Here is a 17,790-nt window from a genome sequence, read left to right as displayed (position 1 = left end):
TTTCTTTCTTTCTTTCTTTCTTTCTTTCTTTCTTTCTTTCTTTCAGGGAGAGAGAGAGACAGAGACAGAGAGAGAAAGAGAGAGCACATGCGAGCACATAGGCAAGCAAAAGCAGGGGGAGGGAGGAGGAGGGGTGGAAAGGGAGAACAGCAGATTCCCCTGCTGAGCAGGGAGCCTGAAGCAGGGCTCCATCCCAGGACCCTGAGCTCTTGACCTGAGCCTAAATCAAGAGTCTGATGCTTAATCGAATGAGCCGCCCAGGTACCCCATGATCTCTCTTTTTAAATGCTTATTTTTTAAAAATAAAAACAATTTTATTAAACTGTAAGAAAATCTGTGTTCTCTTGGGTTGTCAATTATTTCTCTCTTCGTGGACATAAAAAGGGTATCAACACATTCAAATGAAATAATGAAAAAATGTGGAAGCAGATTTGCAGATGTAAGGGTGAGTTACATAATTTAAATTCAGTAAACCACTAGAAATATAATGGCAATGGACCTGAGATACTTTTTCGGTAAATGCTGAACTTGTGTTATCAAGACATTTTTAAACCAATTAGCTTGCTCAATTGACTAAGCATCTCCTACCTCATTTACTTGAATAAAGATGTAGCAGAGGAACTTCAGCAAGATATACTGATTTTATAATGGCATACAGACAAAGCAGAAACAAATCCTCAATGGAAAATAACTTATACAAAGCAATATGACACCTAGCAAAATTAGCATAGCTATTTTCCCAATTTAAAACAAACCATTGAGATTCTCAATTTATTTGAATATTTTGGCAAAGAATCAGGAATCAAATAAAAATTTAGTTGAAAAATTAGGTGGAACAAGAGCCTCCTACTTTAATTCTTTAAAATTTTTTTTTGTATTAGATGCCTTGTTTTTTTGATTAAATAAATATGCATTTTTAAATAATGATAAAAATATTTAGGAAACTATTACTCTCTCATTATTATGAAGTTAGCTAGTTAGCAGGTGAAGTCTTAAAGAATTTGTGGGATTAAAAAAACTCAAAGAAAAAAGTACCAAAAAATATACAGTAAAACCTACATGGGTTTAATTGTAATATCCTTGAAGGAGTAGTTTCAAAAGGCTTTTTTTTTTTTTTTTTTTTTTAAGAAATACTACAATTGAGGATTTTAAAAATGCTCAGAAGCATAACAAACAGTTTGGGGAGTATATCTTCCAGGACAAACAACACAATCTCCTGACGACTCTAAATAACTTTGTTTACTTGTAAGGCATTTTTTGCCACATGATAAGATAAAATTATCTGTTGTTAAGAATTCTAGTGGTTTTTCTGAATAAATATGAAAAAAGAAAACAAGTTTTTTTATGGGAGGAATATTATTATGAATAAATTGTCACAGCTGCTCACCTCTTAGATCTATGATTTAAAGCCAGAAATATAAATAACGACAACATTGCTACTGAATTTGGGCTTTCAAAACAAAATAATATAGCTAGGTCTTTGAACAAGACAGATTACTTCATTTGAAAAAGAAGATATGTATTTGGCCTAGGCACTCTTTCTCTTGAAAGCTGGCCTCCATGTTTGACTAACAGCCTCTCCTCCAATTGTCTCTGCCTCCTTCAGATTTTACCTTGTTCTCCAAGATGCAAATAAGAAGGCTTTAGAGTAACACTGTTACTCTAATAAATCTTTACTCTTTGAAATCCTAATAAAAAAGTAAAAAAAATTTTTTTTCTTCCCTTAAAAATGAAAGATGAATAGATAAAGGCTCAAGTAGCAAGAGTTACAGTGAGTCAAGAGGTACCTAGACTTCTTTTGCTACTCAGCTCCCTTTCTCAAACAAGTTCTTTCTATATCTGATACTATCTGAGAACTCTCTAGAAAAAAAAAGTATAGTTTTTTGGTGTTCCCACAGAAGTTTCTTGAGTTTCCACATTTCTGTTTCTTCATACCAGGGAAAATAAAAAAATCTAGAACCCTTAACTTACAATACGTTTTAGCTACATTTGTAACAAAAATAAAATGTTTTTAAAAAATGAATTATACCAAAATCCAGAACACTGACAACGCTAAGTGCTGGTGAGGATGTGGAGTAACAGAAACTCTCATGCATTGCTGGTGGGAATGCACAATGGTACAGGCACTTTGCAAGACAATTTGGGAATTTCTTACAAAACTAAACATACTCTTACCATATAACAATGTGCTCTCTGGTATTTACCCAAGGATGTTGAAAACTTAGGACTATACAAAAACTTGCAAACAGCTTTATTCATAATTACCAAAATTTGGAAGTAACCAAGATATCCCTAAGTAGATGAGTGGACAAATAGACTGCGCTACATGCAACCACTGGAATATTATTCAGTGCTAAAAAGAAATAAGCTATCAAGCCATGAAAAGACATAGAGGAAACTTAAATGCACATTACTAAGTGAAAGAGGCCAATCCGAAAGGGTGACATACTGTATGATTCCAAGTATATGACATTCTGGAAAAGACAAAACTAGGGAGACAGTGAAAAAAATATCAGTAGTTGCCAAGGGTTAGGGGAGAGAGGGATGAATAGACTAAGCACACAGGACTTTTAGGGGAATGAAGATACTCTGCATGATACTTTAATGATAGATATATTATTATATATCTATATATAATATAGATATTATACATTATCCAAATCCATAGAATGAACAACACTAAGATGAACCCAAATGTAAACTATGGACTTAGAATAATAATGATGTGTCAATGTAAGTTCTTTAAGTGTAACAAATGTACCAGTCTGATAGGGGAAGCTATGCATTTATGGGGTCAGAGGGCATATGGAAAATCTCTGTACTTTCTGTTCAAGTGTGCTGTGAACCTAAAACTGCTCTAGAAATAAACTCTATTAGAAGAAATAAACAAAACAAAAAAATTATATATAGTTATTATCTCAATAAGTTACACATCAAAATGTAATATTTTGAGCAAAGGATATAAGTTTGAAATCTATTTCATTATATAATAAAAATGTATATTCTTGGAAATACTGAGACTTCAAACCACTAAAAACTACTATAGATAGTAAATGCACATATTTCAATTTGCCCATAACTTTATAAAACATGTATATTCACCTTTAAAGATTTAGATATCTGGTCTCTATATAGGAAATTGAATACATGTATGTATGATTCTATAAAACCTCATTGCTTTCAAAACATTTTAGAACCATAAGAAGAAAAAAACCCTCTCTAAATGGTTCATATGAACCACATTTTTCCCCTCTTTAAATACCATTTTGCAGCTAATTCCCTAATGACATTTTGCAGTCATACCAAATTCAGACACAAATCAGGTCCCACTCACTAGCTAAGCAGTGGATCAGCCACAGAGTGCACATTTTTAACTCATCCTTGAACCAAGTTACAAATTTCTACATGTGACAGATCTTCAAAGTTGCTTAAGAAAGTCAAAGTGTTGAATTATAGTTAAATTCTCAAATACTAAGGATCTGTCCACAAAATCAAGATGGAAGAAAAAGGGGATTTTTGAGTGTGTGACATTGAAAACAAAAAAGAGGCAGACATTCTGCGTGGAGCACTGGGGGTTATGCACAAACAATGAATCATGGAACACTACATCAAAAACTAATGATGTAATGTATGGTGATTAACATAACAATAAAAATTATAAAAAAAAAAAGAGGCAGGAACCTTGTATAAATGGCCTAAAGAAAAACTATATGAGCTTAGTCTCCAGCTCAAGGAGAAGATAAACACATAGATTTCGAGAAACGCTGATTAGCAGCAAAGCCCAGTCACTGTATTAGGATGAGTGCTGGACACCAGATCTGCAGTCAGTTGACCCGATTGAGAGGCAGTCACCACTGAACCCTATACCCCTGGGTAGTGAATTGACCTACTCTACAGCTCAAATTCTTTACTTACAAATTGGGGGAAGTGACATCACATAGAATGATTTTTTTTCCCTTCAGCTATTTTTTTAAACTGAAGTATAATGAACACAGTGTTGTTAGTTTCAAGTATACAATATAATGATCCAATAATTTCATAACATTTCTCAGCGCTCATCATAATAAGTGTACTCTTAATCTTCTTTATCTATTTTACCCATCCTGCCCCTCACCTCAAAGTAACACCGTAAAGAATGAAAGGTTTTTTATAGAACAATGTTCTTAAAAGTTTGTAAATTATATAATGATATAAGCAGTGATATAATGATATAAGCAACGTAAGGTTGTAAACTATATATACAGATTGCTATTCTATTTATCAGTATAAATAAGATGGAATTCCTTACCAAGGATGAATTCCAACTGTGGTTCATTTGGAATCTTCTGAATACCTATAAATAATGAGTAAGAATTCAGATTAAAGACATTTAACTCATAATCAAAAATATGTTAATATATATTATTATGTTTCACCCTGCCCAGAATTTATAAATACATTATTTGGCAGAAAGAATTAACTTAGCTAACTGTCCAAATTTATAAGCTATCGATTCTCATAATATTTGTAGCAGAACTAAATGTGACTGAAGTTTTGACTGATCTACTTAGCTCTACGGTTATAAAGAAACTGAAAAGATAGTGTTTTTGGCAGCTTTGACAAATTTAAAATGTATTTTTCAATTGTTAGTTTCTCTTAAATACACATAGACAGCAGCAAAACCTTAAAAAAAATGACCTCACAAAAGTACTCTCTTAAATAGACTTTTCTTTCAAACCACTCCAGCCTGCTGTAAATAGTAAACTATTAATTAAAGAGCTATCTCTAATATGGTGATGAAAGACATTATGGTGGTGGTCATTCTGCCAACTTATTGATAGCTCAAATCATTGTTCTGATAAATGTTTTTATTCCTTTTTTTCTTGATTTTTAAGAAATCTAATAACATGGCTAAATGATTTAGAGTGAAGAGGAGGGAGGGTCTGAGAACAAAAGTAAGGGTGGGAACATGTAGTGGCTAGAAGGTAGAAAGATCAGGCTGTGGCAAGTGATAATGTGCTATAATGTGGTAATGTGGATATCTGATGGCCACACACAGCTTGGAGTCTTCTTAAACAAAAGTGGATGAGAACTTAGATGCCACTTATTATAACTTATGGGTGGCCAAACAAGCAAAACTAAAATTTATGTAAAAGTCAACCATTTGGTGGTAATAAATGTAAGAACATTAAAAAAATTTTTTCTTGTTTATTTCTATTGGTACATTTACCAAATACGATTTAAATTTACTACTAATATATTGTTAGAACCACCTCTTTGTATAAAAACCATCTATTTATTATTTACAAGGTTAACACTTTTTTTTAAAAAAGATTTTATTTATTTGTCAGGGAAAGAGAGAGAGAGAGCACACAAATGGGGAGAGTGGCAGGCAGAAGGAGAAGCAGACTCCCCGCTGAGCAGGAACTCCCTGCCACAATGTGGGGCTCTGGGCTCGATCCCAGGACCCCGGGATCATGACCTGAGCCAAAGGCAGATGCTTAACTGACTGAGCCACCCAAGCATCCCCAGAGTTAACACTTTTTTGCATGGTAACCATTTATTTTTTTTCTCCTGCTGACATTTAACAATACTATGGTTAAAAATTTTAGACTTTCCAAGACAGACGAGTGACAATCATTAGGCAGCTTTCTGTTCATTTCAAAGAGTGTAGATTTTTTTTAAAGTTATTAACAACTGCTGTAAGCTTTGAAAAACCAAATTTCTTAGAAAACTTTTCCAACCAGTACTGTTTTCTAAAGATTATTTTTATAATGTAAATTAAATGAAAGGTTTGGCATATGTTTGGCAGTGTTAAATAAATGGCCAACGGGAATCCTCTGAAAAGAAAAGTCGCAAGTCATGCTAAAAAATAAAACCTAAACTCTAGAAGAGAGTTACAGAAAGGGGAACACATACTTACTTGTGAACTGGAAGTCCCCAGTATCATTTGCCTGGGGTGTGGGAAGAAAGTGCTGGCCTTCTTCTGATGCTCCTTCCTCTTTGATTTCCATGATCAACCTTCACACTTGTTTAATCTTCCAAATTTTTGTGTCTAAATGTTACTGACAATGATTCCTGGTTTAATATAGACGTATCTTCACATTAAAGATCAAAATCCCACTCTGAAATTCTGCATTTAGGAAATAGCAACAGCAAAAATCTCAGTTATTTCAGAGTTCAGTATAAAGAATTAAAGGTAGGTAGAAACTACAGTTTCCTTCCTGCCTGACTCACTTTTATTTTCAAGATCAATCCACCCAATTGATGTGCCATAAACTCTAAGTTAAATGGGTATTCTCTATGCAATTATTTTATGGTCATATGAGGGACTTGTAGATCCTGAAAGGTGTATTCTTTCTCTTCTAGTTCATTCTGTAAAATAGTAGATAGCAATAGGTCTGCTAACTTAATATGCATCTGATTTAACAGCAAGAGCAGATAGCATCTTGTCAAGGCATTAGCATGTTTTGCCAAGGTGAATATTACTATTATTCCTTCTGTTAGAACTACACTCTATGCTCATCTCTCCATCCACCCTTGTTAGAACATTATTCATGAGCACGTAAAGATAATTTGGCATGACAGTCTTCTTCCAATATGAGCCAACAAGTTGTACAAGAGAGTTTCCAACCTCATCGTTATCCACAGAATGTCTTGCTTCTATGCCTGATAAAGTTTTAATTGGTTAATGATCAGGGTATATGGTGAAAAGAATGAATAATAATTCTAAAAAGCTAAAGCTCAAGGGGAAATGAAAGTAACAGTAAAATGATGAAAATCAGCGTGGGGGAGAGAAAGCCTCTCCAAGAATTTAATATCCTATGCAGACAGGCTCAATAGTTTCAAATTCATTTTGATATTTAGCCTGATATATATGACCAAGAATGTGTTGTTTTAAGTCAAGTTACCACCTGAATTAAAATGTATAAAAAATCTTTAAATGTCTGCCCAGTGTTGTTTAAAGAGATAGCGACAATCAAGTTTGGTTTGGAATAATGCAACTTCACTAATCCACCGCCTTAGTCTTTGTTGTTTTAACAAAGCAGCTTCATTTGTAATTCTGCTCGGGTTTTTAAAGATCATCTAGCAAATATTAAACCCAGAAAGCATCTTGAATCTTTAGAAAATATTATAATAAAGTTGCAGATAAATACACATTGGCTACTCAGGATACAACCAAGAATAAAAGCCTGGGGTAAAGGCCATTGTGCTATCAATTAGACCAAATCCATCAATTTGAAAATTACATTGTGAGTTAAGATAATGCTTTCTATTTTTTTAACTATTTAAACTTAGAAGTCTCTTCTGATAAGGACAGACACATATTCATGGAACCACATTCTATGACAAATTCATTAGCATTAGTGGGATAATATCTATGGAAGGTTGCCATGAATGTGGGACTTGGACACAAGGACTTTGTTAACTTCCTTGTATTTCTTCACCAAAAACCCAACCCCTAATCTTGATCAGTTATCTTAAAAATTGAAGAGGAGATCTAAATAAGGCAATATGGGTAAATCCTAGCAAAACAACAGCTCAGCACACTATGGTGAATAACTAACAAAATAAATGTCAACTCTGTGTGAGTGAGTGTGCATTTTTGGGTGGATGGAGAGGACTGAAGATGCCTACAAACACTAACATGGTCCCATTATAGGCATATCTCATCCATTCAAAACTGAAAAATAAATTCAATTTCACAGAGAATGAAGCCAAATACATAAGACATGGATCATAGGACAACTGTTATGATTTTATTCACTTTCGTTCTACCTTTGTTGCATTTGGGGAGAAATTTCATACTTGACACCTATTAACAAAAGACATTCCTCAGAAAGAATCAGTTATATTACTAGAAAAGCTCTAGAAAACCACTACATTTTCTACGTGGTAAATATAGCATTTACCTACCATTATGGTTAAGTACAATAGTTCCTTTTCTGTGTCTATTTGGAAATTTTTTGGTTTGGAGATCATGCACAAGAACAGATTTAAATTTTTACATATGACAAATTTATTTTATTTTATTATTTTTTCCCACAGATATATTTTATAAAAGTCAGCTAGAGAGACTAAACTTCTTAGTGCAGAAAGAAGCCACATTAAATATACCTATTTTAAGAGAGTGACATGATTATATTTGATTTTTAGAAAGTTTACTGGTTGTAGAAGTAGAGAATGTACTAGAAGGTGGAAACTTAATAAGGAAACTAACTTGTTTGGAGGTTATTTTAATATTCTAGGAAAATAAAATAATAAAGAGAATCTAGGTCAAAATAAAAACAGATGACTGGAGAAGAGAATCTGGATTCCAAAGAAAATTATTAAATAGGGTAAAGGGCTATTTATTAAATGGAATTACCTAGCCTTAGTAATGGAATTAGATATAATTTAGAATTGAGATGATGAAAGACAGGAACTTCAGGTAAAAAGCAGTAAATTATGGACGACTAAACTATCTGGAGTATAAAGAAGGAGGGATTTTAGTCAAGGATGATGAGTTTAGTTCTAACTGTTTTGTTTTTGAAATGTCTTAAAATATTAAGAAAACAGTTGAACACATAAGTCTAGATTTCAGGAGAGATATTAAGGCTGTAAAAGTATATTTTTGGAAATCATTGGCTAATAGTTGAAGTCAAAGAGATACATGAAGTCACTGAAAGCAAGTGCATGTAGTGAGAAAAGGGATGACTGAAGGCTGAACCTTAAGGCACAAAACCATTCAGGGGAGCAAGAAGAGAAGTTAGTTGGTAAAGGCACTGGCAATGACAGGAAGAGCTGCAGAGAAGAACAACTGAGGGAATGACATCATCACCCTACTTAATGGCTGTTTCTCAAGTAAACAAGGTCATTAAATTAAGAGAGAGTAGTTCCCAGCCCTTCTCAACCAGAAAGCCTGTTTGAGAAATTGAGGCTACCCTGCAGTGGCCCCTTCTCCTCCTGCCTAGGCAAGGGAGCCAAGAATATCTTCTGATGACAACTCCTGGGAGCTTTGCAGACTTATGGTACTCAAGCTAAGAGTCAGGCAGACAGAGCGGATCACCCGCAAAGCCAGTATAAAGTGTTCCCATGCTAGACACAGACAAGGGGATTAATTCACAGACAAGATTGAGGTTAGCTCCCATTCCTCTCAACCAGAGAACCTGTTTGGGAAATGGAGGGTAGCCTAGAGCAGCCCCTCCCCTACTGCCTAGGCAAGGGAGCTGAGATATACTGTAGAGAGTGTCTTCCAGCTCCATCCAACCTGAAAGGCTGGCAATTCCAGGAAGCTGTGTGGCCCTGTGGCACTTCAGCTGAGAGGTGGGCAGGCAGAGCCAATCAGTTTGCAAAACAAACCTAGTGGCCATGTTTATTCAGGAAACTTGGGGTAGGGGTTGTCTTGAGTTAAGACAACAAATAAAAAGCTTTATGGCTTTAGAGCTGCTTCTCCCACTGCTCCTGGGCACAGAATCTAATTTGTAACCCCACTTATCTCTGAATACAATTTTCAGTCTGTCCAACCAAGGAACCTAACCAGAGCATGTGGGAAGCTGCATAGCTCATTCAAGAGTCCTACATACAGTGGCACTTGAACAGAGAGAACAGTCTGTGGCTTCCCCTATCTGTAGAGCACAACCAGTTATCTCACTGGACCAGGGAATTCAGTGCACACTTTCGCTTGATTCAGGTCCCCAGAATAAATTATAAAGGTCCTGAGTCCCATCCTAACTGCCCTGCCAAGTCAGGGAAGTCAATTCATAGCTCTACCCACTACTTAATATTAAACCCAGTCCTGGCCATCTAGTAAGCCTCACCAGAGAATCCAGGCAAGCATGGAGCCCATCCTACAGCTTCAGTTGGGTAGGGAACCAAGCCCATAATATTATCCAACTGTTTTCAGCCAGTGGCACTTACCCCACACACTCCCTTCAGAGCTTGCCCCAAAATAGAGCATAATAGCAGGCCCCACCTGTCCAAGGACATTACCAGAAGACATACCCAGAAACCCGAACTGAGCTGACCGTTGAAGAGCTGTCTCTACCACAGAAAACTTGTAAAGTCTAGAAGAGGAGCCCAATTATTCAAATAACCAGATAGAATTAATAAGGATACAAAGATCACCCCCACAAAAAATCAGGTAAATATGACATCACCAAAGGAAATTAATAAAGTTCCAATAACTGACCCTAAATAAATGGAGATCTAAGAACTGTCAAACAAAGAGTTCATAATAATCATCTAAAGAAGTCTAGTGAATTACAAGACAATACAGACACACAACTAAATAAAATTCGAAAAACAATGCATGAACAAAATGAGAAGTTTGATAAGGAAATAGCTACCATCAAAAAGCAATTAAATAGAAATTTTAGAGTTGAAAAATACAATAACTGAGCTGAATAACTCAACAGGGAGTTTTAAAAGAAGACTTGACCATGCAAAAAAAGAAAAAAAAAAATCACTCACCTAAAGGATAAGACATTGAAAATTACCAGTCAGAGAAGGAAAAAGAAAAAAATAATGAAAAAGAGTGAAGAAAGCCTACATAAATTATAGAATAGAATAAAAAGAAACAATATGCACATTATGAAAATGCCAGAAAAAAAGAGAAAGAAAAAGGGACAGAAAGTATATGTAAAATAGTATGGCTGAAAAATTCCTGAACATGGGGAGAGATATGGACATCCAGATCCATGAGGCCCAAAAGATTCTAAAGAGGTTAAACTTAAATAGGGCTACACTGAGACACAGTAATTTAATTAAAATTGTCAAAAGTCAAAGACAATGAAAAAATTTTAAGAGCATCAAGAGAAAAGAGAGAAGTTACATACAAGGGAACCACCAAAAGACTATTAGCAGATTTCTCAACAGAAATTTTTCAGGTCAGGAGAGAATGTGATGACATATTCAAAATATTGAAAGAAAATAACTGTCAACCAAGAATTCTATACTTGGTGAAGCTATCCTTTGGAAGCAAAGTAAGCAAAAAGAATTTGCTGACAAACAAAAGCTGAGGGAGTTCATTACCACACCTGCTTTACAAAAAATGCTGAAGGGTGTTCTTCGAAAGAACATTCGAAAGAATGTAAAAGAACACTGGGTGCCTGGAGGGTTCAGTCAGTTAAGTGTCAGCCTTTGGCCCAGGTCACGATCCCAGGACCCTGGGACTGAGCCCCATGTTGGTCTCCTTGCTCAGCAGGGAGTCCATTTCTCCTTCTGCCCCCCTTTTCCCGATCATGCATGCACACTCTCTCTCTCTCTTGCAAAAAAAAAAATAAATAAAATCTTTAAAAAAAGAGAAAGTAAAACAACACTAATTAACATCATAAAAATATAAAAAGTGTAAATCTCACTGGATATCTAATGGTAAATATAGATCATAGATAGATTCTGCAATCTGACAGTAGTTGTGCATAATTTACTTACAACCCTAATTAGAAAGTTTAAAAAAAGCAGTTAAAAGAATCATTAACTACAATGATCTCTTTTTTTTATGTTCAGTTAGCCACTGTATTTGTATATATATGTATATATATAGCCATCATTAGTTTTTGATGTGGTGTTCAATGATTCATTAGTTGTGTATAACACCCAGTGTTCATCACAACAATGATCTCTTATTAGGAACACTACTAAAAAAACAAACAAACATGTAAATTGTAATAGCAATAGCCTAAACTGCGAGGTGGAAGAGAAGTAAAAGTGTTAATTTACAAACTCTACTGAAGTTAAGTTGTTATCAGTTTAGAGTGTTATAAGTTTAAGATATTTTAGATTTTTCTAAAATATACTTTTAAATTTAAACTTAAAATGTAAGTTTAAGATATTTTAAGACTTTCCAGGAGAAATCCTGTAGTAATTACTCAAAAGAATATGACAAAAAAGTCAAAGCATGCAAATACCAAAAAACAAAACTCAAAAAAGACAATAAGATAAAATAAACAACAATAAGGATCAACAGATCTACAAAACAACCAGAAAACTATTGACAAAATGGCAAAAGTAAGTCCTTACATACTAATAATTACTTTGAATGAAAATGGATTAAATTCTCCAATAAAAGACACAGAATGGCTGAATGGTTTAAAAAAAACAAGATCCATCAATATGCTGTCCACAAGAGACTCACCTGAGCCTTAAAGACAGACTAAGAATGAAGGGATGGAAAAAGACATTTCAAGAACATGGTAACCAAAATAAAGCAGGGGTAGCTATAATTCTATCAGACAAAAAGGACTTTAAATTAAAAATGGTAAAAAGAGACAAAGAAGGTCATTATTTGATGATAAAGGGGTTAATACATCAAGAAAATACAGTAATTATAAATATACACTCAACATTGTAGCATCCAAATATATAAAGCTAAACAAAACAAAAAAACCCAAAACAAAACAAAAACAAAGCTAAAGGGAAAAATCAACAAAAATACAATAATAGTTTGGGACTTCAATACCCCATTCTCAGCAATGGATAGATCATCTAGACAGAGAATCAATGAGGAAGAAAATGTATTTGGACAACACTACAGACCAAATGGATCCAGCAGATATATACAGAACATTTTGCCCAACAATTGCAAAATATATATTTATCTCAAGATCACATGGAACATTTTTTAGGATAGACCATGTGTTAGGGCACAAAACAAGACTTAGCAAATTCAAGAAGACTAAAACCACAACATCATGAAACCAGAAATAAAAAATAAGAGGAAAATTGGAAAATTCTTACATGGAACACATGGAAATTAAACAACACTACCCTGAATAGCCAATTGATTAAAGAAGAAATTAAAGGAGAAATAAAAATGTTTCTTGAGACAAGTGAAAATGGAAACACAATGTACTAGAACTTGTGAGATACAGCAAAAGCAGTTCTAAGAAAGAAGATCACAGAAATACCTACATTAAGAAACAAGAAAGATCCCAAATAAACAACTTAACCTGCACTTTAAAGAACTAGAAAAAGAAGAACAAACAGCCCAAAGTTATCATAATAAAGGAAATCATATATTTTAGAGCAGAAATAAATGAAATAAATAACAGGAAAAAAATAGAAAAGGTTAACCAAGAGTTGGTTAACTAAGATTAACTAAGAGTTGGTTCTTTCAAAAGGTAAACAAATTGACAAACTCCTAGCTAGACTAACCAAAGAAAAAGGAGAGAGGATCCAAATCAATAAAATTATAAATGAAAAAGGAGACACTATAACTGATACCACAGAAATTCAAAGGACCATAAGAGATCATGATGAGAGTACCTGGGTGGCTCAGTCAGTTAAGAGTCAGCCTTTGGTTCAGGTCATGATCCCAGAGTTCTGGGAATGAGCCCCACATCGGGCTCCCTGCTCAAAGGAGTCTGCTTCTTCCTTTCCCTCTGCCCCTCATCTATGCTCTTCTCTCTCTCTTTCTCAAATAAATAAATAAAATATTTTAAAAAAAGAGAGAGAGAGATCATAATGAACAACTGTATAACAATAAACTGGACAACCAAGAAGAAATGAAAAAAGATTCTTAGAAACATACAGTTTACCAAGACTGAATCAATAAGAATAAAAAATATGAATAGACCAATTACCAGTAAAAAAATTAAATCAGTAATCAAAACTTTCCCAATAACAACAAAAAAGTCCAGGACCAGACGGCTTCACTGGTAAATTTTACAAACATTTAAAGAATAATTCACTTCTATACTTCTCAAATTCTTCTAAAAAATTAAAGAGGAGGGAATACTCCCAAACTCATTTTATAAGACCAGTGTTATCCTGATACCAAAACCAGAAGAGACACTCCTAAAAAAGAAAACTACAGGCCAATTTCCATGATGAAGATAGATGCAAAAATTTTCAATAAAATACTAGCAAACCAAATTCAGCAGCACATTATACACCACGACCAAGTAAGATTTACTCTTAGGATGCAAGGATGGTTCAACATACACAAATCCATTAATGTGAGAGATCACATTAATAGAATTAAAGAAAAGAATCATATGATCATCTAATAGGTGCAGAAAAAGCATTTAGAAAATTTAACATCCGTTCATGATAAAAACTCTTAAACAAATTTGTCATAGAAAGAACATATCTCAACATAATAAAAACAAAAAATGACAATCCCACAGTTATCATACTCAATGGGGAAATGTTGAAAACTTTTCCTCTAAAATCAGGAACAAGACAAAGCTGCATACATTAATGACTCCTATTCAACTAGTACTAGAAGTCTTAGCTAGAACAATCAGGCAAGAAAAAGAAATGAAGGAATCAGAATTGGAAAAGAAGAAGTAAAACTCTCTATTTGCAGATGACACTATTTTACAAACAGAAAATCCTAAAAGCTCAACAAAAAAAATTGTTATATTTAATCAATGAATTCAGTAAAGTTTCAAGATACAAAATTAGCATTCAAAATTGTATATACTAACAATTTTTTTAAAGATTATATTTAGTTATTTATTTGTGAGGGGGAGAGAGTTGAGGGAGGAACAGAGGGAGAGGGACAAGCAGATTCCATGCTGAGCACAGAGCCCCACACTGGGCTCAATCCCAGGACCATAAGATCATGATTTGAGCCAAAATCAAGAGTCAGATGCTTAACTGGCTGACAGCCACCCTGGTGCCCCAACAATGAATTTTCTAAAAAAAAAAAAAAGAAATAAGGAAATAAAACCCATTTAAAATAGCATCAAAAACAATAAAATACTTAAGAGTAAATTTAACTAAGGAGGTGAAGGTTCTCTACTATGAAACCCACAAGACACTGATGAAAGAAATTAAAGAAGACACACATAAATGGAAAGACACCCATATTCATGGACTGGAAGAATTAATATTGTTAAAATGTCAATACTATCACAAGTCATCTATAAATTTAATGCAATCCTTACTGAGATTCCAATGGCATTTTTTTTAACCAAAGTAAAGAAAAAGCACTCCTAAATCATAGATGGAACCACAAAAGACCCCAAATAGTCACAGAAATCCTGAGAAAGAAGAACAAAGCAGAAGACATCACACTTCCTGATTTCAAGCTATACTAGAAAAATATAGTCATCAAAACATTGGTACTAGCATAAAGACAGAGCAATAGACCAATGGAACAGAATCAAAAGGCCAGAAATAACCCAAAGCATATACGGTCAACTAATATTTGACAAGGGAGCCAAGAATCCTCAATGGAGAAAAGACAGTTTTTTCAATAAATGGTGCTGGGATAACTGGATATTCACATGTATAAGAATGAAACTTGGGGTGCCTGGGTGGCTCAGACAGTTAAGCTTCTGATTCTTGGATTTGGCTCAGATCCTAATCTTGTGGCTTGTGAGATCAAGCCCCATGCCAGACTCCACACTCAGCAGGATTCTGCTTGGATATTCTCTCCCTCTGCCCCTTCCCCTGCTCTCTCTCTCTCAAATAAATAAATATTTTAAAAAATGAATAAAACTTAACCATTATGTTACACCACTCACAAAAATTAACTTAAAATGGATTAAAGACTTAAATGTAAGAAACCATGGAACTCCTAGAAGAATACATAGGAATAAAGCTTGACATAGGTCTTGGTAATGGAATTTTGGATATGACACTTAAAGCATAAGCAAAAAAGCAGAAATAAATGAGTGGGACTCCATCAAACTAAAAAAGCCTCTGCACAGCAGAAGAAACCATCAGTAAAGTGAAAAGATAACCTATGGAATAGGAAAAAATATTTGTGAACCAAATATATGATAAGGGGTTAATATCCAAAAATATGTAAAAAGCCCATACAATTTAACATAAAAAAAATCAGTAACAACCCAATTAAAAAAATGGGCAAAGGATCTGAATAGACATTTCTCCAAAGAGGATATATAAAAGACCAACAGGTAAATGAAAAGATGCTCAACATCACTAGTCATTAGAGAAATGCAATTTAAAACCACAATGAGATATCACATCATGTCTGTTATAATGGCCATCATCAAAAAGACAAGAGATAACAAATGATACCATAAATGTGGAGAAAGGGAACCCTTGTGGGAACTGTTGGTAAGAATGTAAATTGGTATAGCCACAATGGAAAACAGTATGGAGGATCCTCAAAATTTAAAAAAAAAAATAGAATTACCGTATGATCCAGCAATTCAACTTTTGGAAATGTATCCAAAGAAAATAAAAACACTAACTGAAAAAGATATCTGCACCTTCATGTTCATAGCAGCATTATTTACAACAGTCAAGACAGGGAAACAACATAAGTGTCCATAGACAGATAAATAAATAAATTGAGGAATTATATATACAATGGAAAGTTATTCAGCCATAAAAAAAAGGGAAAATCCTACCATTTGTGACAACATGGATGGACCTTGAAAGCATTATGCTAAGTGAAATAAGTCAGTGAAAGACAAATACTATATGATCTCACATGTATCTGGAATCCAAACAAGACAACACACACACACACACACACACACTCTCTCTCTCTCACAGAAAAAAAGATCAGATTTGCAGTTACCAGAGGCAGAGGGTAGGGGTCGTGAAATTAGAGGAAGGTGGTCAAGAGGTAAAGACTTCTAATTATAAGATAAGTAAGTACTAGGGGTGTAATGTACAACATGATGACTACAGCTAAAACTGATGTATGATATATAGGAAAGCTGTTAAGAGTAAATCCTATGAGTTCTCATTATAAGGAGAAAGTTTCTTTTCTTTTTTCTTTTTTTTAAAGATTTTATTTATTTATTTGAGAGAGAGAGAATGAGAGATAGAGAGCACAAGAGGGAAGGGGGTCAGAGGGAGAAGCAGACTCCCTGCTGAGCAGGGAGCCCAATGTGGCATTCGATCCCGGGACTCCAGGATCATGACCTGAGCCAAAGGCAGTCGCTTAACCACCTGAGCCACCCAGGTGCCCCTTTTCTTTTTTTCTTATTTTATTTTATTTTTGTTGTATCTATATGAGAAGATGGATGTTAGGTCTACGGTGGTAATCATTTCACAATATATGTAAATCAAACCATCATGCTGTACACCTTAAACTTATCAGTGAGGTATGTCAATTATCTCTCAATAAAACTGGAGAAAATAAAATAATACAGAAAAAAAAAGTGATGGCTTTTCTTAAAAAGAATGGGGACACTTGAGCATATATAAATGCTGAAAGGACATGGCCAGAACAACAAAAGAGAAACCGAAGATTAAGGAGAATGGGAGATAATTGATGGGGCAAGAAAAAATTAGATGACATAATCTGCTGTAATGAGAGGAAGGGGGCTTAAGAGAAAATGAGGCATGATTTGAAAGGTATGAACAGAAACTTGAGGATAGTCTCCCCAATGGCCTCATTTTTTCCCATTCAAGAATAAAGCATATTTATATTCTCAACCTGACTTCAGAAGCACAGTCCATAAAGGAAATATTAATAAATTTGACTACATTAAAATAAAAAAATATTCTATAAGTAAACTATACCATAAAAAGTGAGGTAACAAATTGTATACTAGGGAAATATATTTGTAACACAGAAACTTTCAGCTTCAGTTTAAAATATACAAAAATGTAAAGACTATTATTCCCACTATAAGCTCAAGAAAAACTGAATATATGAAATCACAAATTTTCCTTAATTAATCTGAGAGCAGAAGTCTCAGAGGAACCAACTAGCCTTAAATCTAAGAAAAGGCAAATGCCTTCATGGAACAGAGCTTCCCTCCACAGAAGGAAGAGATGTCAGGCCTCATATAAGCTGGTAATAAGAATTCAGTCAAACTATGTAATGACTTACTGAAAGGGCTACTATGAAAGTACAGAGATACTGAAAGCCATAAACTCAAGAGTAGTCTGCAC

At 34.2% G+C, this 17,790-nt stretch overlaps 1 protein-coding gene across 8 annotated transcripts in view; it reads right to left on the bottom strand.

The window, feature by feature from the left end:
- Positions 1 to 17,790, bottom strand: part of INPP4B (inositol polyphosphate-4-phosphatase type II B) — an 842,030-nt gene that overhangs the window by 417,778 nt on the left and 406,462 nt on the right. For all 8 annotated transcript variants that reach the window (XR_003608999.2, XM_028102335.2, XM_028102336.2 and 5 more), the window contains 2 exons: positions 5,903 to 6,112; positions 4,289 to 4,333 (listed from right to left, as the gene is read on the bottom strand). Coding sequence is in view for 7 of the 8 variants with exons in the window: in XM_028102335.2 (XP_027958136.1) it covers positions 4,289 to 4,333; positions 5,903 to 5,993 (136 nt within the window). In the remaining variant the exon portion in view is untranslated. The remainder of the gene's footprint in view (positions 1 to 4,288; positions 4,334 to 5,902; positions 6,113 to 17,790) is intronic.

This window comes from Eumetopias jubatus, unplaced genomic scaffold (assembly GCF_037043125.1).
Source record: "Eumetopias jubatus isolate StellerSeaLion01/CBP00866 unplaced genomic scaffold, mEumJub1_p1.0 scaffold_2, whole genome shotgun sequence".
Lineage (NCBI taxonomy): Eukaryota > Metazoa > Chordata > Mammalia > Carnivora > Otariidae > Eumetopias > Eumetopias jubatus.
This window is presented reverse-complemented; position numbering and strand designations above follow the sequence as displayed.